The sequence below is a fragment of the Ochotona princeps genome, chromosome 13 (assembly GCF_030435755.1).
Source record: "Ochotona princeps isolate mOchPri1 chromosome 13, mOchPri1.hap1, whole genome shotgun sequence".
Lineage (NCBI taxonomy): Eukaryota > Metazoa > Chordata > Mammalia > Lagomorpha > Ochotonidae > Ochotona > Ochotona princeps.
The window spans coordinates 48,443,157-48,465,479 of record NC_080844.1 but is presented as its reverse complement, the minus strand read 5'-3'; the positions used below and the strand labels follow the sequence as shown (position 1 = coordinate 48,465,479).

At 56.3% G+C, this 22,323-nt stretch overlaps 2 protein-coding genes across 8 annotated transcripts in view; one reads left to right on the top strand and one right to left on the bottom strand.

The window, feature by feature from the left end:
* SH3PXD2A (SH3 and PX domains 2A) overlaps positions 1-22,323 on the top strand; it is a 199,755-nt gene that overhangs the window by 163,241 nt on the left and 14,191 nt on the right. For 2 of the 4 annotated variants that reach the window (XM_058671920.1, XM_058671918.1), the window contains 2 exons: positions 17,583-17,696; positions 20,930-21,013. In XM_058671920.1, the coding sequence (XP_058527903.1) occupies positions 17,583-17,696; positions 20,930-21,013 (198 nt within the window). The remainder of the gene's footprint in view (positions 1-17,582; positions 17,697-20,929; positions 21,014-22,323) is intronic. The other 2 variants (XM_058671921.1, XM_058671919.1) reach the window with 1 other exon arrangement.
* Positions 15,871-22,323, bottom strand: part of NEURL1 (neuralized E3 ubiquitin protein ligase 1) — an 87,904-nt gene continuing 81,451 nt past the window's right edge. For all 4 annotated transcript variants that reach the window (XR_009246542.1, XR_009246543.1, XR_009246541.1 and 1 more), the window contains 2 exons: positions 16,452-16,517; positions 15,871-16,275 (listed from right to left, as the gene is read on the bottom strand). The gene's annotated coding sequence lies outside the window, so the exon portion shown is untranslated. The remainder of the gene's footprint in view (positions 16,276-16,451; positions 16,518-22,323) is intronic.

The window sequence follows — 22,323 nt, the reverse complement described above, 5'->3', positions numbered from 1 at the left end:
AGTGCCCAGGGCAAGAGGAAATGGAAGCTAGGCAGCAGTTTGACAACTGGCCTGACAGGAAGATAGAGGCTGGGGGAAGTCACTGGACTGGCCTCCTGGATCCTACCTGCACAGAGGAGGATGGCAGAGGAGGTGTGCCAGGGACAGGGATGGCCTGGAATAGCTCTTTGCTTGCGCTAGGGTCCTTTGCCAGAGAGGTTCCCCAGGACACTGCCAGCCACCAGCCTGGAACTGGGCACCAGGCTGCTGGGTAGAGCTGCCAACACAGGGACACCCCCTGTCATTCCAGCACCCTGCTTGGGTTGCACAGGTAGAGTAATTGGTCACTGCGACCTGATGTTGGTGTTGTGAAGCCCCGATCCAGCCCTGCCTTGGCACAGGTGCCTGGTGAGCAAGGGCGGCAACCCTGGAGATCATCACCCTGCCCAACACATGTACTCACTTGCTCGTCTCAGCCTCTGTCCCCCGTGGAAGTGGCAGGTTGCAGCCTCCGGCTGACGTGCAAGGAAAGAGTTCCCCACACACAGTTGCCCCCCCCTTACATAACTGATTTTAGCAAAGTGTAAGGAAAGAGCTTGTGGGGAGTGTAATTTGGCAGGACCTCGGGGACTTGGGGTAGAGAAAGTGCCCCTCCTTGTCCTTCCTTAGCGTCTCTGTGGCCGTGTGATATTACACCCCTCGCGCTGGCTTTCAGCAACCGCCCTGGTAGTTGTCAGCAGGACCCGCGCTAACCACCCTCATCCAGATTCCATGACCTCATCCTCTGGGTTACCAGAGACCTTGAATCCCAGCCTTATGGTGGGGCACCAGCCAAGGCCACCCAGCAAATTCATGTGCCTGACAAAATTTGGGGGAGCCATTGGTCAGAATGGGGGACTCTCCAGTCCAGGAGCCAAATTATGGGACCCCAAGAAATCTTGTATTGCCCAGATACCTGTCCCTCTGCATTTGCAATTTGCTGTGTGACATTTGGGGCTGGGCTTTTGTTTTTTTTGTTTGTTTGTTTGTTTTTTGTTTTCTTTTGTTTTCTTTCATTGTCTTGGCTCAGCCCTCTTTCACTGGGCACTGCTCAGGCTCCTGCTCCAAGTCATTGTCCTCACTGATGCTCTGATTAGACTGGACTGTGGGGAAGTGGCCCAGGAGCAGCACAGGAAGTGAGAGAAAGCCAGACTCCGAGCAGGGATGCCAGGGGCAGGCTGTAAAGGGAGCTGGCTGGCAAGGCCAGAGAGGGAAAGTGGCTCTCCTGGGGGACTGGCTGGCTGGGAGCTGGGGCCTCAATGTCAAACCCTGGGGTCCAGTGTGTGTGTCCAGTGTTGGGAGACCTGGGGGCTTGCATGGAGGCTCTTCCTCCCGAGGAAACCAAACCACAAGATGCTTTTTTTTTTTTTTTTTAAGATTGATTTATTATTTACTGGAAAGGCAGATTTCAGAGAGGAAAGACAGAGAAAGATCTTCCATCCACTGGTTCACTCTCCAAGTGGCTGCAACAGCTGGAGCTGAGCTGATCTGGAACCAGGAGTTTCCTGTGGATTTTCCACGTGGGTGCTGGGTGCCAGGCATTGGTCCATCCTCAACTGCTTTCCCATGCCACAAGCAGAGTGCTGGATGGGAAGTGGGGCAGCTAAGATACAAACTGGTGTCATATGGAATCCTGGGCATTCAAGATGAGGATTTAGCCAGTGGGCCATTGTGCCAGGCCACCCACACACCCTGCCCCCACAAAAGTGTTTTGTTGTGTCCCAGGATGCAGAGCATGAAACAGAGGCCATTCCTCACAGCCTCCGCTGGGCTGCAGGACAGGGATCCTGTCAGGGAATCTCAGAGGGAAGTAGGAGCATGTGGACCCTGCGGGATGTTCCTGTCTTGGGCTTCCCCAGTGTGTGACTGGCTCTGGATGGTGTCAGCTGGGGGGGTCTGCACCCAGGCTCCTTGCTGGCAGGGCTGAGGGTGTGAGAGTGGAGCTGGAGCTGAACCTGAGCCTCAGTGGTGCTGGTCAGGGCTCCAGCCCCCACTGCATTTGCCTCCTCCCAGGTACACAGAGCATATGCTGGGCTGCAGCCGACCCCGTCTTAATTTTGCTGAAGGTGACAGCAGGGCTGTTGCTCTTCCTGTGGGTAGAAGCCCATCTGCAGTAAGCCAGATACTGACGCTGGGCACTTGCAGGTGTCGCAGAGGACAAGGGTTGCACATGGGTGCTGCTGGTGGCTGGGTGGTGGGAGAGGATTTCTTGAACAAGGGACAGGCACCAGGAGACTTACAAGGCTGGTGGTGTTCCCAGTGAGGGAACAAGTGGGAGGGGCCTGTTGGAGGGCCCCCAGAAGGCCCTAGATGTGTCAGAGCTGGTGGCAGCTGCTGCCCAGGTGGCTGCCTCAAGCCCAGGGAGTGGTGAGTGTGTGCTGGGGAGAGAGCAGGTGAGAGGCTCTCCTGCAACCGTGGGTACTGAGCGCCTTGCAGAGCCTGGAGCCAGGCACAGCAGGGACAGCCCTGCACCACGTTATAGCTGCCATTGCTTCCCCAGCCCCAAGGTTCCTTACATGCCCCTGCTAGATGAGTTTATTAGCTTTGAGGACCCAATGGGAGATTCCCCCAATGGATGAGAGGGGCAGGAGTGAGGCTAGGAGGAAGAGGTGTGCTCTTGGAGGGCGGGGAGGCAGGCCTGGCGCAGATGGATGCTGAGTTTCCCCACACCCCCTTTTGTTCCTCCCTTTCACCTGGGAGGGTTGAGGCCACTGTTGAATGTACCCAGGCGTCCAGTCCTGGGGTTTCTGGACGTTTTGTCTTTCTCGTTTGTGTGGTGTGGCAGGATTCTGAGTTGCTGCAATGGGGCGGCATGCAGGTGTGGCCAGGGTTCCAGTCCTGGCATCCCCACAGTGTAGATCCTGGGCTTCTCCCACATGTGGCCTGGCCAGGTGCCCTTGCATGCCCAGGCAGGCCTTCTTGCCAGTCCTGTTGCCCACACCTTGCCTAAGGCATTGGATCAAGGGATTGCTACTTGGCACAGTACTCAGGCTGTCACATGGATGAGCAGAAGGGACACCACGCGCTGCCTATGAAGGTCTTGGTCAATCCAGGCAACTGAACTTGGCCTCCAGTCACCTGGAAACCTCTAACAAGCTTGTGTTATCACTGTAAGTACTTAGTTTCCTTGTTTGCAATATGGAGGATGGCCAGATGTCATGGTCACTTTTCTCCTTGATCATGGCAGTATTGCCAAGCTGGGCAACTTTAGAGGTCTGAAGTTTCTGTCCTGTCCCCTGGGACTGCAAAAACAAGCCTGTCTCAGCTCCAGTGGAGTGGGCAAGGGGAACTTGACCATGTTGGCAAGCCTTCCTCTAGCTCTCCCTGGCCACCAAATGGGTCACTGGCTGCATGATGCTGAGTTTGTAATTATGATCAGAGGATCGTGAGCTCTTGGACACCTTTGCGATGGGCTCTGTGAGGGTAGATGCTTTGCAGATTAAAATTTCGGAGGAAGAACAGCTGAGAAACAGCCTTGAGCAGTCCGGCGCCACTTGTGAACTATGTCAGCAAAAGGGTTGTGTGTGTGTGTGTGTGTGTGTGTGTGTGTGTGTGTGTGTACATGCACACGTCCACCCCTCTATCAAAGGGCAGTGTGGACCAAGGAGGGGTCAGTTCCCTCTCCTTTAATTTGCATCATCTCCGGGGGCAGCCAGTATGTCTGTTTTCCAGGACATTGCTGGGGACAGAGGGAATTATGAGTGGCATGGAATTTCATGGCTGGGGGCTTGGGGGTGGCTCCTTCCCCCCTTCTGGAAATAATGTTTTGAAGAGTTGCCGTGGAGAATTGCTGAGCACAAGAGGCTGAGGGATGCCTCTGGTCGTGTCACATGAGGACAAGATTATCCAAGGGAGCGAGGGTGTCTCTCCTCAGCTGGGCTGCAGGGGTTCCAGGCCACCCTGCCAGAAAGCCAGCAACAGGGCCTAATCACGAACAGGCTGGGATCGCTTACAACCCCAGGCAGGGCTTGAGACAGCTCGGCTGGCTCCACCGGGAGGAATGCAGCTTTCCTGGCGCACCCCTCCCCGCCTTCCCCACTCCCCCCCCCACTGCCTGCTCAAGTGAAACAAGATCTGTGGGAGCCAGGGCTCTGTCTGAAAGCAAGGCCCCAGTGTGAGGCGGCCAGTATCAGGGGGCCCCTAATGTCCTATACCCCAGACCCTGGCAGGGCTCCTGCCAATCCAGATGCCCACTTGGTGCTTTAGACATTGTCACTTGGCACAGTGCTCCTCCATCACATTCATGGGCAGACCAGGGACATCAGGCTTTGCCTGCGAGGGTCTTGGTCAATCTGGTGTTTGTTCGTATCGCTCCTTGGGCTGAGCGGATGAAGTCCATTTCCCTGAATTCTCTCTTGTCTGCCTGGAACATCCTCACCTCTGCCTGGTCTCCCAGCCAAGTGTCTGTGCGGTGCCCTGACAACAGGTATATGTGAGTGTCCCATGCCCTCACATCGTGTCTGTGAGGGGGCGGGGTAGAAGTTGGTAGGTGCAGAAGAGGCAGTGGTTAGGACATTGGAGCAGATGGTGACCAGCTAGTGAAGTTACCTGTCCAACACAGGTAACTTGCCTCCTACCCACACAGCCACTCCTGGACAAGCATGGCTCAGATCACCTCCTTCCTGCTCAGGCACCTTAACCCTGCTTCCCCAGGGCACTGGCACTGTGGGGTGTGTCTCCTGGGGAGTAACTCCGTTCTAGAGGCAGCTGGCTCTGGGGGTGGGGCCTGGGTAGAGCCTGAGCCAGGTCAGGCAGGAATTTGGACAGGGTGACCAAGCTAGAGCAAGCAGGGAGGGTGTTGTCCGTGTTCCAGTCAGAGGGACTGGTTCGAGTTGGGGATAGAGAGAGGCCTTGGAGGTAATGATGGGATATTGCTCACTTCTGGAGACTGACATTGGAACCCCAAAGGCTAGGACTGGGCTGGTGGTATCTGGGGTCTTGCTGCCAAGGCATGTTTCAAAAAAGGAGGATGCTCATGTCATGCTACCATCCAGACTCCCTTGCCCCAGGACTGCTTCCAGAATGGAATGTCTTGCCAAGGGCCCCAGAGCTGGTACATGGCTCCCTTGGAGCCAAGGTGGGGGTACAGAGGTCACTGTCACCCAGGTCTTTGTTTCACCTGCTGCATCTCTGCCTGTGGGCACCAGGGCCATCCCATGAACATGTGAGGAGGTCGATCAGAGGCTGGGCCTTGCACAGAGCTGAGGAGGCCAGAACCAAGCACACAAGTGAGAGTGGTCAGAGCCAGGGAGCAAACGTTAGTTCATCCGCTGAATCCCCAGCTTCGGTGACGTGAGGACAACAGGAAGTCACAGTCCTAATCTCCTTGGAGCCAAGAGGCAGGAGGGGAAGCAGATGGCTAGCTGGCGTGATTCAGCTGAAGGGACTTGGTTGCTGGCAGCTGGTAAGGCGAGCAGGTACCTCTGCACGCCCCTCCCCTGGGGGTGAAGAAGAGCAGTGTCACTCCTTAGGGCTCATGGATGTCATCACTGCCAGACCAATCACTAAGGAACCAGGCCCGAGTGTGGTCTTCTCATGTTCTGGTAGTAGGATCTGAACTTGGCTTTGGGGATCCAGAAGAGATGAGAAGGGACTTGGAGCAGGAGAAAGCGTGGAGAATTCATTGTTAGCACACCACAAATCCAGCTGAGGCCTCAGGGTGGCTCCTGTAGGACCAGGGAGTTCTGAGACAGGACAACATCAGAAACAAGTGCACCCCTGAGCACTGGGTGCCAGCTTTCCTCTGCCCCGTGTAGCCTTGATCCCGAGATCCACTTCACAAGGTTAGCAGGCTGAGGCTCATCCCTGGTTCTTTCCTGTACACTCTTGGTTACTGCACTGCCACTCCGAGAGACCTGTTTTTGGTGTAGCCTAGAGGGCAGTGCAGGGGTGGGTCTTTGGGGCTGCCCATTCCAGGGTCCTGAGAGGTCCTCCCCTGGTGGAGGCTTGTGGGGTGACCTCAGACGGTGTGGGAGAAGGCTTCCAGCGGCATCTCTGCACTCCCCTAGGCTGGGGACCTGTCCGTGGGAGTAGACCTGCTTGCAGAAACTTGCTGAGGCTTCAATTCCTGTAAAGGGAAAGGCCAACTTGGGAAGACCCATGTTGGCAGGTATACCCACAGCCTGCAGGTACGTTCAAGCTGTCAGGCCTGAGATGAGTGGCTTCCCTCTCTGTTCAGGTCTCTCTGTAGGTAGATCCCCTGAGTAAGCTGAGGCTGCTGTGTTTCAGGTGGTGGAGCACCGGGCAAGGGAACAATGACGAGGCCCAGAGAAACGATGAGGATGAGGCTAGTGGCAGGAGGGCCTGGGGTGGCCACAGCAGCCGCTCCCTGGGCACCTCCTTTATTATCCCAAGCATGGAGCCAGGTCGGGGCTCAACAGGACGCGAAGAAGAGCCAGGTATGGCCTTCTTGCTCACAGAGCTCTTGATCTGGCTGGGACGATGACCAGCCCCCACCTGAGGTCAGGATGCTAGGGGTAGGACTGAGGGTAGGAAACCAGATGGTGCCTGGAGTAGTCACAGCAACATCACAGAGATGATGACTTCGAAAGGCAGGGCATGATAAGGTGATGAATCAGAGACCGACACATTTGGGCACTTCTAAGCCCTGCTGGGTGTCAAAAAGCAAGACAGATTGTGGTCATTTTCCTCCAGGCCCCACAAAAAGTGAGTGCTCTGGTCCCATGGTCCCCTGGGAGCCTCTTGGTGGCCAGCTGCTGGCCATTATGCTGAGTTCCCATGTCTGTGCAAGGGACCCCATATTTGAAAATCAAACTGAATGACGCCTATCACGGGGTGTCCTGGTCCTTGGGTCCTTGCCTCTAGCAGGCTGGGAGGGCTGGAGCAGGCAGCAGGTTACACGGAGGGAGCATTTGGAATTTGCCAGGTTCCAGAACTCCATGGCCTTGGTGCCCCCTCTGCCCACCTGGGGCTTTGCAGTCATCTTGCCCAGCTGCTGTCTCTGAGTACACCCTATGGGTGCAAGTAGGGCACGTGTCTCTGCTTCCATCCTTCAGAGGAAACGGGGTCCGAGGGAGGTGCAGCATTGGCACATGCCCTCAAAGCTTACTCATGTCTCAGCTGGGCTTTGGACCACGGGGCTGGCCACAGGTTCTTCACTTGTGGCCACATTGCGTGTGGTTGAAGCACATGCTTCACAAGAAGGCGGTTTGCTTCTGTTCCTCAGTGGATCGAGGGGAAGGTCTCCACTAGGGGTCTTGTGTTGCACTGGCCAATGTCATGTGTCCTTTTGACCAGGAGAAAAGTCTGACCCAGGCTCTTGTTGCCTTAGGTCTTGCTGGAAGTCGTGGCATTGCTGTTTGATTGTTCTACATCTGTCCACTTTTGTCCTATTTTTGCCAATGGGTCCTGCTTTTCTATTCAGTGTAGAATAGGAACATTGTTTATTTTAAGTAACGCCAGTTTAAATCGGGCAAATGCTAGGACAGGAGTGACTCAAGAGTGTTAGCTGGGTTCCATGACTTGCTATAACTTAAGGTCTGGCGAAGACAGAGTTAAAGAACTCCAAGTGGTCCGCTAGGGTGACACCAGTGGCTCCTAGATTCCAATTGGGAAAGGAGCCTGGAAAAGCATGGGCACTCATGGTGGCTGCTCCCCACACTGCGTGGAAGAATCCACGTGGCTGGGGGCTGCTGACGTCAGGCGGTATGGGATTTTTTCAAGCCCTCTATTTAAAATTCCCCAGAGATGGAATAAGGAACGTTTGGAGGGAGGGATGCCCCAGACAAATTGCCGAGTAGGTTTGTTTTGTTTATGGAGCTGGTCTTTAAAGTTGAAATTGTCCCTGTTTTATTTTTGCCTGATTGGCAAAGGGCTGACCTGAGGCAGGAGCGGGGAATGGCTGCTAGCCCACAACTTTAAGTTGAAATTCACTCAGTTCTAGGACTGGGATGTTTCTGTTTTTAGCAAAGGGAGGAAAGTGGGAAAGTAGGCATGCTCTCAGGCTCTCCAGGGAGCAGCTTGAAAAGATGAGAGTGACCGCCATATTTTGAGGGGCCAGTGACAACTGTAGGCGTGGCACTGGCTCTGCTTACCAGCTGCAGATCCACGTAGAGCAGCCGGTGTGCTGTGCAAGGCTCTCTATTCCTTTGTTTTTTTTTTTTTAAGATTTATTTTATTTTTATTGCAAAGTCAGATATACAGAGAGGAGGAGAGACAGAGAGGAAGATCTTCCGTCCATTGGTTCACTCCCCAAGCGACGGCAATGGCCAGTGCTGCGCTGATCCTAAGCCAGGAACCAGGAACCTCTTCCGGGTCTCCCACACAGGTGCAGGGTCCCAAGGCTTTGGGTCATCCTCTACTGCTTTCCCAGGCCACAAGCAGGGAGCTGGATGGGAAGTGGAGCTGCTGGGATTAGAACCGGCACCCATATGGGATCCCGGCACATTCAAGAAGAGGACTTTAACTGCTAGTCCACTGTGCCAGGCCTGAGGCTCTCTATTCCTACCTGGTCTCTCCACAGAGCCCTGGAAGTGCAGTTTTCCACATGGGTGCAGGGGTCCAAGGGTTTGGGCCATCTTTCGCTGCCTTCCCAGGTGCATTAGCAGGGAGCTGGATCAGAAGTGGAACAGCCAGATCTCACACCAAATGCCCCACATTGAATGTGGTGGAGGCTTAATCTACAATGCCACAATGCCAGTAACAAGAAATCTGTTCTTGCTCAAGATAGGCTGCATTCCTTCCCCCCACCCCCACCCGCAGATATTTCCGATGTGTGATTCTTAAACCCAGGGATGTGGCATTCATAGACACAGTGGAGCCTACCCTGCTTATTGCTTGGTTTTGTGTCCTTGGCCTCTTTGACCATCTCCAAGGACTGGTCCAGTGTGTTTCCTAGAAAGCTCACCCGTCACTGTGGTACATGAAAGATGCAAGCCGGGCAGAGATGGGGCTGAGTGCTCACTTCGGACACAGTGGTGTCAGTGAGGGGAGGACAGGGGAGGGTGCAGGGTGCCTGGCTTCAGCTCCAGCTCACTCCTGAGCCTTCTCATTTATTCCAGTTGATGTTTGGCTGGCATCCCTCTCCAGCGAACTCCTTCATGGTAGGAACCGGTCACGGTGGTGCAGCTTGGAGAGAGCACATGGCATGGTTCTCACATGCATTTCTGTGGCTGGATCTGGTGGTCCCTGTTATTTATTCCTGGTGGTGACCTGAAGAACACTTTAGGTGTCAGCTGCAAAGGATTTCATTGACTTCACTGAAGTTTTTGGAAATGATGGATTGCTTTGTCAATCTGTATCTTTTGTGAACATCAGTACAAGTAGTTCAAGGACAAGTACGGTGTTGAAATACTTGAGGTTTTGAAAATGTTGATCCTGCCTGGTAGAGCCTGTGGGTGAAGCCTTGTGCTAGGCAACCCTTAGGGTCTGAGCGCGCCTGCCTTGCCTGGCCTTGTGCACTCAGAGGAGAGGTAACCTAGCAGTTAGGGGCCAGAATTCCACCTCTTGACTTTCTCTTGGGTAGGGGGGAGACTCAGGGCTGCTTGGTGGCCTTTGGTGAAAGGAAGAGACAGGTAAGGGCCTTGGGGGCTCATCTGTCGGATAAAACTTGAGGAGCTAAGCACGTTGCTCCCCACCACCCACCATCACCGCCAGGTAAGCCATGACCACACAACCCAAACCAGCCAGACACTTCCAGCTCACACCCAGGGCTTTTTTTTTTTTTATACAAGCATTAGCTGTGCCCCCTTCATTCACTCCCACAAGCATAGGTGGTAGATTGTAAGATCACTTTTCAGAGCCACTTCCTTCCTGCCTTTGGTTTGCATCTCCTCAGATTAGACTTGTCAGTACCATCCTCACAGGCCTCATATTCTTTGCAGCCCCCTACGCTGTCACAGCTTTTGCTAAAGGAGATGGTGACTCCAACACAGGCCTGCCCTAATCTCAGGGTAATTAAGTCACAAGTTCCCAGTGGGACCACCTATCTGGGTTGTGCTCAGTCAGGTGCCACACCCCCTGTACATGTGGCAGCACAGGCCTGGGGGTCCAGGGGAGACCCAACGCCTGTAGGTCTTGGTTCTGGGGCATCCTGGAGCCCCAAGGTACATCCTCTTGTCCGGCCAGTGCCACCTTGATTGGCACATACAGCCCTCGGGAACTCTGTTTTATGTGATCAAGACCAGCATTGTGGCTGCCGATCTCTGGATTTCTTTATCTGGGATTTCTTTGCAAGTCGAGGCCTCTGCCCACTGTGTGTGCCCTGGCCTTGTTCCTGTCTACTTTCCAAGGCTGCTGGTGACAACCATGCTTGATGTCAGGTGGCTTTGGGACCTTTGCTTGCAGCGGCTGAGCGAGCACCCAGGTGGTCAGTGTGTCCAGTCCCAGCACCCCTTCTTCAAACACACAAGTGGAGCTGTGGGTGGGGATCCAGCAGGCCCCACCTACTGCCCCAGCCTGCCCACAGCTGTGCCCTGGTTAAGACTCCCATCTCTGGCCAGGGAGATGTGTTCCCCTTGGCGTTTTCCCACAGCTCCACATCTGACACTGGGACCTTCCTGACCCAGTTCATGGAGGCCACACCTCTGGACTGCTGCATCCATGACTCCCACTGCTCCATCAGCTCCACTGCTTCACCCTCACACTGTGGGCAGGGTTTGCACCTGCCTGCTCAGCATTGGCTTTTTCAGATCTCCTTCCTGTGCCACCTTCTATCTGAATAGGACCATAGGCTAAGCATTCCATGCTCCCCTCTATCATGGGGCATACAGAGGACAGTGGCTATGAAGGAAGCCACCTCTCATTCCCATCCAGAAAAATCCATGGCTCGAAGTGGCCGGGGCCATGTGGATTCCTAGCATTTTGCCTTCACTGCTGCTCTTCTCTCCCTACATCACTTTTCCCTCTGCTCTCTGGGTTGTCTGAGGTCCAATTCTAATTCTTCTGGAAGGTTCTCCCATGATGACTCAGTCTATTCCCTACATGTGTGCAGTACCCTTGGCAGGCATCACACCCTGCACCACCACTGTCCTCACTGTGTCCTGGGCGCAGACCATGCAGGTCACCCATCAGCATGTGCCACGTGCATTCTCATGCTAGGAGCACTTTGTGGGGGGGGCTGCTACACATTGAGTCCCTTTGCTGCTCTGCCGTGCCACCCTGTCAGCTCCTCTTGGTCCTGCCCCTCCTCTCTGCCAGGTTCAGGAGCAGACCCATAGGGCCACATGATGGAGATGGCAGCAAGTCTCCCTGAGGCCCTCCCTGCCAAGTCTTGAAGTCAGTCATGGTGGCGGGGGTGAGGATTCCCAAGAATTCCCCACAATTTGCCCTTCAACATTGGCTTTGGTGTTTGCTGCTGGAGCTCTGCCGAAACTAACACTCGTCTGAGTGTGCCCACCTGATCCTCCCTTTAACCTGCTCACCTCCTGTCCCTGTCATTTGGTGGTGGTCCCTGCTCTGCCTTACAAACGCTCCTTAGCCAATCCACCTACTGCACACCTTGTCTGTGACTCCTACCTGCCCAGACTCACCCACACCCTGCAGGCTTGGCTCTACCCCAGCCTAGCCTTGAACTCCTTCAGCCATCCAGGGAGGAGGGCAGCCTGAACTGGGGTTGGGGGTAGAGGAGTGGCAGCCGTGCAGTTCTTGCTGTCTGCTTGCCACGGACTCCATGGAGCCTTCCAGATGGTGACGTAGCTGCCTGTGCTAATGGTCTTGGAATCCAGGCCCCAGGCGCCTGGGGAGGGTTCTGGGGCTTTGGTGGCCTCAGAGCCCCCTCTGGGGGAGGGATGGTGGTGGGGTGGGTGCCAGGGGTCAGGCCAGAGGAACAGGGCGGGAAGGCAAGGGACAGGAGCTATGCAGGTACCCATAGGAGGGCTGGGGAACCTCGCCCACTCATGTTTGCTTTGGACTGTGGAGGTCACATGCTGTGAGCTGGAATATGTCTTGGCAAGAGGCCCAAGTGACAGAGCTTTCTGACCAGGGGAGGCCTGGCCAGGGGAAGAACGGCCTTTCGCTGTTCTTAAAGGCACCACGTGCTATGGACAGCCCATGTTTCCAGCTCCTCTGGCCCCTTGAAGGTTAGCAAGCCTTAGACCCAAAGTCATAGGAAGGGGTCAAAGTGGGGGCTAGGGCAGAAGCAAACCCTTGGGGCCCTGCCCAGAGCCACTGCTGGTGACCTGTGTGCCAGGGTCAGGTCCCCTTTGGTCCCTCCTCTCAACAACACCCCCTTGCCCCACCAAAGCCCTGTTGGGGACTCTTCAAATTCGCACCATATTCCCTCTTCAATAGCTGCTCAAGGGATGCTCAGATGTGGTAGCTTTCCAGGGAGAACAAGGCCTGGGCCGGAGTGGAGGCATTGGTGATGGCAGATCAGGGTGCTTGGTGTGGGTCCTGGGGTTGGGAGTGGGCATGGCTCCCAACCTCTGGCTCCCAGAACCCGTAGTGGCAATAGTCAGCTGTGCCAGGCCAGGGGGTGGAGGAGGGCTTGGAGTCATGTCTTTCCCAGAGTCCCCCACCCCAAACATGCTGGATGGGGGAGGCCCAGCCTGCTGCTGCTGGCCTCAGGGGCCAGTGTGTGATCAAGCCCCTGCCAAGCACTTTTCCCCAGGGGCTGAGGGGACAGGACCCGATCCTGTATGTGTTGTCCATTGTACATATCCACATGCTTGTTAGACAGCTGGCGCAGCCATGTCTCCAGAAGTGGTTAATGCAATCCCGCAGGGTTGCTGTGGCCGTGAACCCAATCATCCTGCCTGGTGAGCAGTGAAGCTGGGGTCCAAGCCAGAGTCTCTTCTGCAAAAAGAGGGCCATGAGGCATCTGTGGACCATGAGGGTGGGAAAGGTCGGGAGGCAGAGAGAAACCATGGGTCAGGGGAGGGAGCAGGGGTCCTGGCTTTGTACCAGGCTGAGCTGTGACCTCAGTGGACTTTATTAGCACCCTGTATGTATGCAATTGGCCTCACTCTGACCCTAATGAGTCCATTACCTTCTCTCCTTAAGGAGACCATTGTGGCCTGCACACCCTGGGGACAGCAGTGGCCAGAGTGCCTGTGGTTTCCCGCCCACCATCAGCCAGGTTCAGATCCCCTGTGTATTACAGGGGACCCCCAGACTCTGTTTCTCTGTTGCCCATTCTCCCTGGCTATGCCGGCACCAGTTGGATCCCATTGGGGGGGCTTGGATTGGACTTAAAGGTGGACTTAGGCTGTGGGCCAGGCCACTGATGCCTGAGCTGGGCAGATGGAGGGTCTGGCTTTGGGACTTAGCTCAGATTGCAGGACTGTGTGTGTTGGAGGGCTTCCTCCACAGCTGAGATGAAGTTGGAGGTCGCCTAGCTGTGCTGGGCTAGAGGCGCCGGTGAGATCTGGAGCTGCCTTCTACTTTCCATGGCCCCAGGACCGGCTTGTTCTGAGCCCCACCAAGCAGACCTGGCTTCTACAGTCACCGTTCTGGGTGTACTTTGTCTCCTGGAAATAGTCGGGTCCTGGCTCTCTGGCACCAAGGGGATGTGCTCCTAACCAGGGGAAAGGCAAGCAGGAGACAGCCTGGATGGGTGCTGGCAGGTTTGGAGCTCTTCTGAGACGACTTCTCAGGCTGGGCAGTAGCCCTGAAGGCTGGGCCAGGATGGTGGCTTCTGCCGCATGTCAGGGGTGTGTGGCATCCTCTCTCAGGATTGCTGTACTCTGCCCTGAGCCACCCGGTCAAGGAAGTGAGCCAGGCGCTCTTCCCTGCCCCACGTGTGGAAGACTCGTTGCTGTGTGGTGACACTGTATGTAGGTGAGAGGGCCTGTAGCACCGTCCCCAGTAATGAGCAGTGTGTGCTAAGAGGTCTTTCAGCCAATCCAGACCCCTGAGTGAATGCTTGCCATCTGCTGCCTCCAAGTTCCCTGCCTTGTCCCACAAAGAAAGGTGTTTGGTCGTCTGCCCAGAAACTAAAGCTGACCTCTCAGTTGTGGCCCCTTGTTAAGTCAAGCCCAGGTCCTTCAGTGAAAGCTCACTGAGTTTCCTTTTGAAGAAAGGAGGCTGGGAGTACATGAGAAGAGAGCTTGGTGTCCGCACTCCTCTTCCCCGGGGACATGTAAATAGCCCTGGTCATGCCCCTGCCTGGGGGGGCACCTGTCATGTGCTAGGACACCTTCTTCATCTCGCCTAATCCTTGCATCCCAGAGGGCCTTCTCCCCCTTTGCCAGGTGAGGGAAAGAGGCTCAGAATGGCTGAGGCCCTTTCCTGAGACTGCCAAACAGGAAAGTTGGCAGGAAAGAGAAACGGGGGTTCTTGCCCCAAGTCTAGCTGTCCTGGCCCTAAACCTGGCTGGCAAACATGTCTCAGAAGGAAGAAGGATGACCACAGATGCCAAGGTTTGGGACCTCCAGGGAGGGAGCGGAGTGACGCAGGTGAAGTTGAGTGCCCTCAACTGTCCATCCCACATGCAACACGTCCATGTACAAATAGGGCTGTGTCCCCACCTAAGTGTGTGTTGCCCTCACATAGCTGGGCATGTTTATGTCACCCTAATTTTCTCCTACCCTAGTACAAAGGTTCTCTGCTCTGTAGGAAGGAACACTGAGCAGTGTTCAGGCCCCATGTACCCCATTTGCAGCCATTGACGTCTGAAGAGCTGGCACCTGGGAAAGGCTGCCAGTGGCTGTGGGTGAGGGCAAGTCTGGCAGGGTGACTCCTGCCAGGGCTCCTGGGAGGTCTGCGTGGAGGCAGGTGGGCATCCTTGCTTACCAGAGCAGTGTTCATCTCACGTGCCCACAGCCAAGCCAGTGGCAGCTCACTCTTATCTGTAGCTGTTGTCTCTGACAGGGCCTGACGCTGGTGGGACCTGAGGCTGGAAGCCACCCAGCCCCGCCCTGCACATGCCTGGGCTGGAGCAGGAGCCAGGCTAGCCTTCTCAGAGAAGGTCAGCAGGGACCTGGAGATGACACTCAGCCCGAGGCCTGGGCGCATGACAGGAACATTGGTCTCTACATTGGCTCTTCTGGGGGTAAAGATGTGCTCCTGTGACCCACGTGGCCCAGCAGCTTCTGGCACATTGTGAGATGGGAGGACCTCCCTGAGCCCTGAATGTACCCTTGGTGGTGCGCAGGTGGCAGGAGCTATTGGCATGTCTGCCACCCCCCTTCGCCCTCCCCCCCCCGCCCCTCCGTGCCAAGGCCTTGGGGGCATGGATCAGAGAGGGAACCCAGTTCCCCATGGGAGGAAACAACATGGATAGGGAAGGTTTCCTTGAAAGTGAAGCAGAAGGGAATGGAGGCAACGTTCCCAGCGAAGGGGCCCGAGTCCTGGGGTCCGGGGCAGGTGGGGCAAGAGCAATGCCCTGGCAGGCCTCACAGTCACCTGCACTGGGCATCCCACACACCTTCCTGCACCCATGGAGGGGGCTGCCACCGCAGTGGCCCCTGCCAAGGGGGGCCTCTGGTGCTCAGATTGGACAGAAGGCTCAGGTGACAGTGAGCCCAGCCATCCACAAGACCCTCAAGTTGCCTGCCTTCTAGAAAGCGTTGGAAATCTAGTGCAGACCAGCAGAAGCAGGGAAGGCTGTTCCAGAGGGTGGCACTGGTGATAGGGACACCTTGGTATAGGAGAATCCTCAGTATGACCCACATCTCCAAGCTACCAGACCCTGGAGCATGGCATTGGGCTGTCCACGGACAGTGAGATCCAGGACCACCTTGGGGAGCCATCTCCAGGAAAGAAGGACTTCCTGGTGTTGTGGGTACCACTTGGGCCCTCCTGGAGCTGGGCTTCAGGAGTGAGAGCAAGAAGCAGTCTGGGTGCCATGGGAACCTAAGAGTGACTCTGAGCTGAAAAATGGGGTGACAGGGCCTTGAGCAAGATCTGTGTCTTGTCTCCTTGGCTTGTGTGACTTGGAGGGCCAAGGCACTTACAGGTGCCCACTTGGTGTTTATTCCCTAGACTCAGTGATTGTTGGCATGGGGAAAGGGTGTAGCAGGAGCAAGGTTGTTCTGTGTCCAAATGACTGAAGCTCAGCTTTGGGTGAAGTAAACAGAACAGAAAGTTCTTTGACTCATGACAAGTGGGAAGACCAGCAGGATGGTCCAGCTTGAGCACACCTGGAGCCAGGAGCTGACATGACGCAGATCGTGGCTGACTCATACTCTCCATGTCTGACTTGCTCGCACTGGTGCTTTTACTCTCAGCTGGACTGCTATTTTGCTGACTTGGTCCTCAGGCTGCCTCGCTGGTGAGCTACTCACTTGGGTCAGAGCAGGAGCTGAACCATCACAGTCCAGGCAGGAGGGGATGGGCTGTACCTGCCCCTGCTGTAGCCTAGAAGGAAGTGGGGGAGATACACACTCTGGCAAGGGGCAGCCCCGCTCCCTGCCCTCCAGCCGGGTTCTGGACAAGAGCAGGTGGGACTGGTGCCTCCTGGCAAGGGCAGTCAGGGTCCTGAGTGTTACTCTGCCAAGCCGTTCTCTCTTAGCCACCGAGTTGCTGTGACCAACCTGGGCTTCAGTGATGCCGCCCTGGGCTGCCTTCTCTGTGCATGGTAGATCATGATGTGTGAGTTCCTGTGGGTGAGGGGAAGGGAGCCCCACCCAGGCAGTGGCAGCATCAGCAGGATACGCGGGGGTGTACACACATACCTGGTACTGAGGGAGGAGGGAGGCATCCACCTGGGGCCAGGTGCCCTCCTCTCCACTCCCCGAGTGGCCAGCTTCTGTGGCTGCAGCCTTTGGCCTTCTACCTCCATCTAGCCATTTTTGTGAGACTTCTTGGGCATTGTGGTGGAGATAAGAGTATAGTATCCTTAGCCCACAAAGGTTAATCTCTCTGGGCCTTGGAAATGGACATAGCCCTCGCACTGTGTCAGCCAATGGCAGTTTTCCCCACGGGTGTGAGTGCAAGGAACAACCTTATTGTCAGTGCAAGTGCTGGAACATCCTATGCGCAAGCAGAGCTCAGCCAGGGCTTTCCAGGAGCCAAAAGCCACCTCCTACAGGCCTCCCTTGGCTCCAGAGTGAGCCTCCCCCGCTTCCTTAGCTGGCTCCCAAGGCTACTCAGTACTCTAACAATGACCCAGAACCCTCCTGAATTGCTGGTGCTACAAACCACCTGGTCCCATCTTGTCACCCACAAGTTGAGTAAATGCAGGTGTCTGGCACTCTAACCAGCATCCCCAGCCCCTGGCAGTTAGGCAGCATTGCTGGATGTTGGAGATGTGTCCACTGGCCTTTGGCTGCCACCCTGGGCGCATGGGTTGCTCAGTGGCTTAAGCTGCTAGCAGTGTACAAGTCAAGCATTCCTCCCTCCTCAACCTAAAGAACCTTCACTATTGGCCTTGTTGCAGCCTGGGCTCATGCACCCAGTGCGAGAGGTCTCAGGGCCTCTGGACTAGAGGGCTAGGACCTGGTAGGGGCATTGTAACCTTAAGCCCTTCAGCCTCTTGCTTAAGTGGCCAACACTATGGGTAGTGAAGGGGACCCAACTCACGCCGCCAGGGAGCCTGGGGTCTCTTGATGACCAGGCATGGCCCTCTGCCCTGCTGCTCTGCCTACCCCCACCCTGCCTATCTGTAGCCCCTGGCCTTCCTCAGCCTGGTTCTCAAAGCCCTATTCTCTCTGTCCCCTCTGCAGGATGGTGGTTCGTGAGCACCTCTGAGGAACAGGGCTGGGTCCCTGCCACCTACCTGGAGGCGCAGAATGGGACTCGGGATGACTCGGACATCAATACATCCAAGACAGGGGAAGGTGAGGTGCTACGGGCCACGAGGTTGGTGGGGAAGGGAGCGGGGGTGGGGCGTGTTGTCTGCCTCCGGAGTCTCTCTGCTGTGCTGCCTCCTGAACCCAAGAGAACTCCTGAAGGGGGCTTTGCCCACCCCCACCCCTGGGCTCCTGCCTCACTGAAGTGAACTCCCAAGCTCGCCTCCAGTCCCAGGCCTCTCCCTGCTGGGAACAGTGGACCGGAGCCCACAGGAAGTTCCTGGGCCCCGTTGTGGGACTGCATGTGTTGGAGTGCTGAGTGTGTGGCTGCAGGTGTGCAGATGGCCTCTACGCGGAGTCTGCCTGCCTGGTACAGATGCAGGCAGGGTAGGCCTGTGCTTGGTGGCCCAGCCCAGCAATTAGCCTTTCTTTTTTTTTTTTTTTTTTTTTTTTTTTAAAGATTTATTTTATTTTTATTACAAAGTCAGATATACTGAGAGGAGGAGAGACAGAGAGGAAGTGGAGCTGCCGGGACTAGAACCAGCAGCCATATGGGATCAAGGCGAGGACCTTAGCCACTAGGCCACGCTGCCAAGCCCGCAATTAGCCTTTCTTTGGTTCTGGGCTGACTGCACCATTGAGCCCTGGACATTGGAACCACCCCCAGCTCCTGACTGCCTCTCCTGAGGCCTCTCATGCCTCCATGGGCTGGCAGCAGCAAGTTTTTCTCTAACGGTCGGTCTGGACAGTTGAGACAGTTGTGTCTGAGCGCCAGAGGGCAGGCTTGCCCTCTGGCATCAGGTCATCCCAAGCTTCCCCTGCCCCTGCTGCCCCCATGCCCAGCCAGAGTCAGCATCCAAACACTAGCTTTGAATTCACCCTTCCCTGAAGTGGCAGAAACCTGGCTGACTGTAGGGACCCCACCCTTCCTCTTATGTCTACACTGGTTTTCAGCCCCTGGACCACAGCCTTGAACCTACCAGGCATGGCCAACCACTTCTGGCCAATCCCTCTGCTCTAGGACCAAACACACCTATCCCAGACCCTGTGGCAGCCTCCTCTTCTCCCAGTTTGTGTTCTGTACATGCTAGGGCCTCTCCCCAGCGATGGCAGTGCTTGGAGATCAGGCACCAGGTGTGCTGAGGGCCCTGGGAACCCCTGGGAGGACACCGTTGCCATTGCTTTCTCAGGACAGCTGAGGTGTCAAGGCACTGTTTTGTGCTGTCCTGGTCTGGGTAGAGCTCTGGTTTACCCAAGGGTACGGCGCTGTGCATGCTTGTAAGCTGCAGGTATGACTCTGAGCACAGCTTGAAGAGGCTGTGGTCCAAGGTCAGAGTGGAAGTATAGAGGGATAGAGGGCGAAAGGCCTGCTGCCGAGCCAGCCGCAGTCCATTGCATGGAAGGGCCACAGGCCAGCCTGTAGGGAGCCAAGAGCAAGTGCAGGAGTCGGGTGTTGTGGGGCTGTGCTTCTTGGTGGAGAACAAGGTGGGCCTGCGCACATCTGTGCACCTTGTGCCTTCCTCTGCCTGCCTCTGTGAGCTTTTGGCCTGATAGGACTTCCGGCCACACTCAGGATTCTCCTGTGACATGTGGAGCATTTCCTGCTCAGGTCTACACGAGAGCTTGGAGCTGGGTACTCCTCCCAGGGCCCCTACTGCCCAGCTGTGTCTGCCAGTTGGCACCTGCATCCCAGAGGTGAACTCAGTTTCCCAGGTCTTGTAGACAAAAACTGATGGGCTTCCTTCCATCCAAGCTTCCCTAAGAGCTCTGGTCTCTGTGTTAGGCAAACACAGGAGCCCAGTTCTGGAAGCCCTGTGTGCAGTCTGGGAAACACTTGCCGTAGGGTTTGGGAGCCCTCTTGCCTACTCCGGTGATGCAGGTCCAGACTCAGCATTCACAGGCACCCTGGTGGATTGTACCACCCCTCTCAGATGGGCCAGAGAGGTCTGTGATCTCCTTGATCCCTGAGCTTACTCTATGGCAGGGCCATGTCCCAGCCCTGGTTCCCCACCTGTGTCCCAGAGACGCTTGACTGTGTCGTGTCTCGCTCGGTGAGACCATGGTTGTCTCCGCCTGTTCCCCAAGGGCAGGTGCTGCTCTGCTCTGGGCCTTGCCTGCCATTCCCTCCCCTGGGGCCTTGCTTGTCAGCAGAGTAGAGGAAGGAAAGCAATGCCATGGTACAAGTGTAGGCCTTTAGCCAGCTGCCAGGACTTGGGTGCTGCCCCTGTAATCCAGAGGGGTCCCTCACACCCTGGATCTCTGTTTCCCCCACATGTATGGGGGGACTAGGCTGGTGTGAACTAAGGGGTGCTTCTCTGAGGCCCTTGGGAGGTGATTCCTGCCACCAGTCTCACCTGGGCCCAGTACACGGGGAGGAAATGTCACCTGAGGTGGAAGTGGCCCCTGGCCTCAACAGCTGCACCAAGAAACCCCACACAGCCATCCTCCCTGTCCTGATGGGCCTCCAACAAACCCTGATGGGAAGCAGGGCACACAGGCCCCTGGTTCGGCCCAGACATGCCTGAATAGTTCTTACCCTAACCCCTGGCCTTGTTCCTGCTCCCCAGACAAAGGCAGTCAGACAGCTGGCTCCATGGTGCCAAGAGGTGGGCCAGTATCTGCTCCACCCAAGGGTTCTGTCAGAAGGCATGGCCCCTGGAGCTGAGGGGTATGTGTAGGGAAATGCTCAAAGCTGAGCAGCAGCACCCAGTGGTCACCCCCCAGAACACATGCTGCAAGCAAAAGAGGGCTTGGACAGCAAGCCTGCTGGGCAAGCTCCCGGTGCCAGAAAGCCACGCAGGGGGAGTGAGTCCTGTGTATGTTTCACTCCACTGACATTGGCTGGGACACAGATGGTACCAAAGGTGCAAGGCCGAACCTTTGCCCTCTGCAACTGGTGGGAACAGGCAAGAAAGCAAAACAGACTGGCATGGAAAGCCGGAGCTCCGTGCCCGCAGGTCAGGGAAAGGAGGTGGGGGTCAGTTCTCTTATGTGCTCACTCTTGCCCTCTTGGTGCCTGCACCAGGGAGTGTGTTGCCTGGTGAGCGAGCGGTTGCAGGCCTAGCCCTGGGGGCATGGCCCAGGATGGGACGCCACATGCCTACGGCATCATCTCTGGCTGGAGTAAGCCCTCAACTCGGTCGGGGTACCCCAGGCATGGGGGCCTCCGCTGCCTCTGTCCCTTCCTGTCCCCATGTCGCCACCCCCCCATCTCATCCACATCTCCATTCTCTCCACCGGTTCCTGTTGGCCGCATGCTCCATCGCCACCTCCCACATCAGTGTCCAAGAGACGCAAGGCCCATCTGCGGCGCCTGGATCGCCGGTGGACCCTGGGCGGGATGGTCAACAGGCAGCACAGCCGAGGTGACGGGCGCTCCTCCCCACGGCTGCCGCCTGACTCTCACCTTTCTCTCACTAACACCCCTCCTTTGCACTGCACCCTGCAACCTCCTCACTGGCCCAGAGTCTGGGCAAGCCTCTTTTCTCACCTTCTGCAGCTAGGGTGGGGTAGGGTGGGGGTTGGAGGGGCTGCTTGGGAAACTGGGTGGCACGGGGGGCAGCCCTGACCTGCCAGGGGCTGGGAGACCAAGGACACACAGCTGGGAGTCTATAAGAGGCCTGTGTAGACCCTGGAAGCTGCCCATCCTCCTGGGCTCCCTCCACTGAGAAAAGGCTCCTGTGGCTCCAGCTGGTCTGCCAGTTGCTTATGAGCAGAGTAGAAAGAAGCAGCCTTCACCCTTCTGCTTAGCCAGCTCCTTAGCAATTAGACATGGAGCAAAAGCTACCTGAACCTGGCACCAGGGCACAGCCCCACAGCTCTGCCAAGGTGTCTGGTCCTACCTGGGGCCTCCTCGTGGGGATTCCAGGATCCCCTGACCCTGCCCCACTGGACTGATGGGGAACCCAACATTAGCTTGTGCAGTTCTTTCGGGCCCTGGGCTTTTCTCACATCTAGGAACTTGAGAGGTGAAGGAGCAGAGGGCTGGATCTCTGGACAAACCCCTAAACAACTTCAGACCCCCTGTGCCAGTGGGTGGCCAGTTTGCACGACACCGCCTCCAGGAGTCGGGTGTGTGGCTCCTGGCACATGATCTCCCAGAGGGGCGTGTCCTCAGCACTGGCCTTCTTGGAACCTGGGGCACCGTGACTCACACCCCACCCTCAAAGCAGCTCATTTGGTAAATAGCAGTAGGAGAAGGTTGCCCAGGCCCAAGGCAGCAGAAAGCCAAGACTCTGGGTGGCCAGCAGCCGAGAGCACTGGCCATGAAGAGCCCAGCCTGGGGTTGCAGACAAACTGTGGGCTGGCCTGGGGGTCGCAGGGAGCTGGTGCAAGGCAGAGGCCAAGCGATGGAGACCCTCCATCTGAGAGTGAAGCAGAAGCTACCATAAAGCCAGAAGGAAGGGATGGCACTGCTGGGAGGCTGGCCTGGAAGTGTAGGGGGAACTGAAGTTTGACCTTCCCTGGTGACCACAGATGTAGTCTTGATTCCCTGTCTTCAACACACACAGCTCACACTCAGTCCTGGGCATACACTCAGAAATATACATGTACTTCTGAGCATGCAGCTATAAGGAGTCCATGCCCACCCATGTGCTGTTTGTGGGCTCACCACTAACGGTCCAGCTATACAGCATGTGTGCACCTGCAGCGACACCCACAAGGACACAGCTTC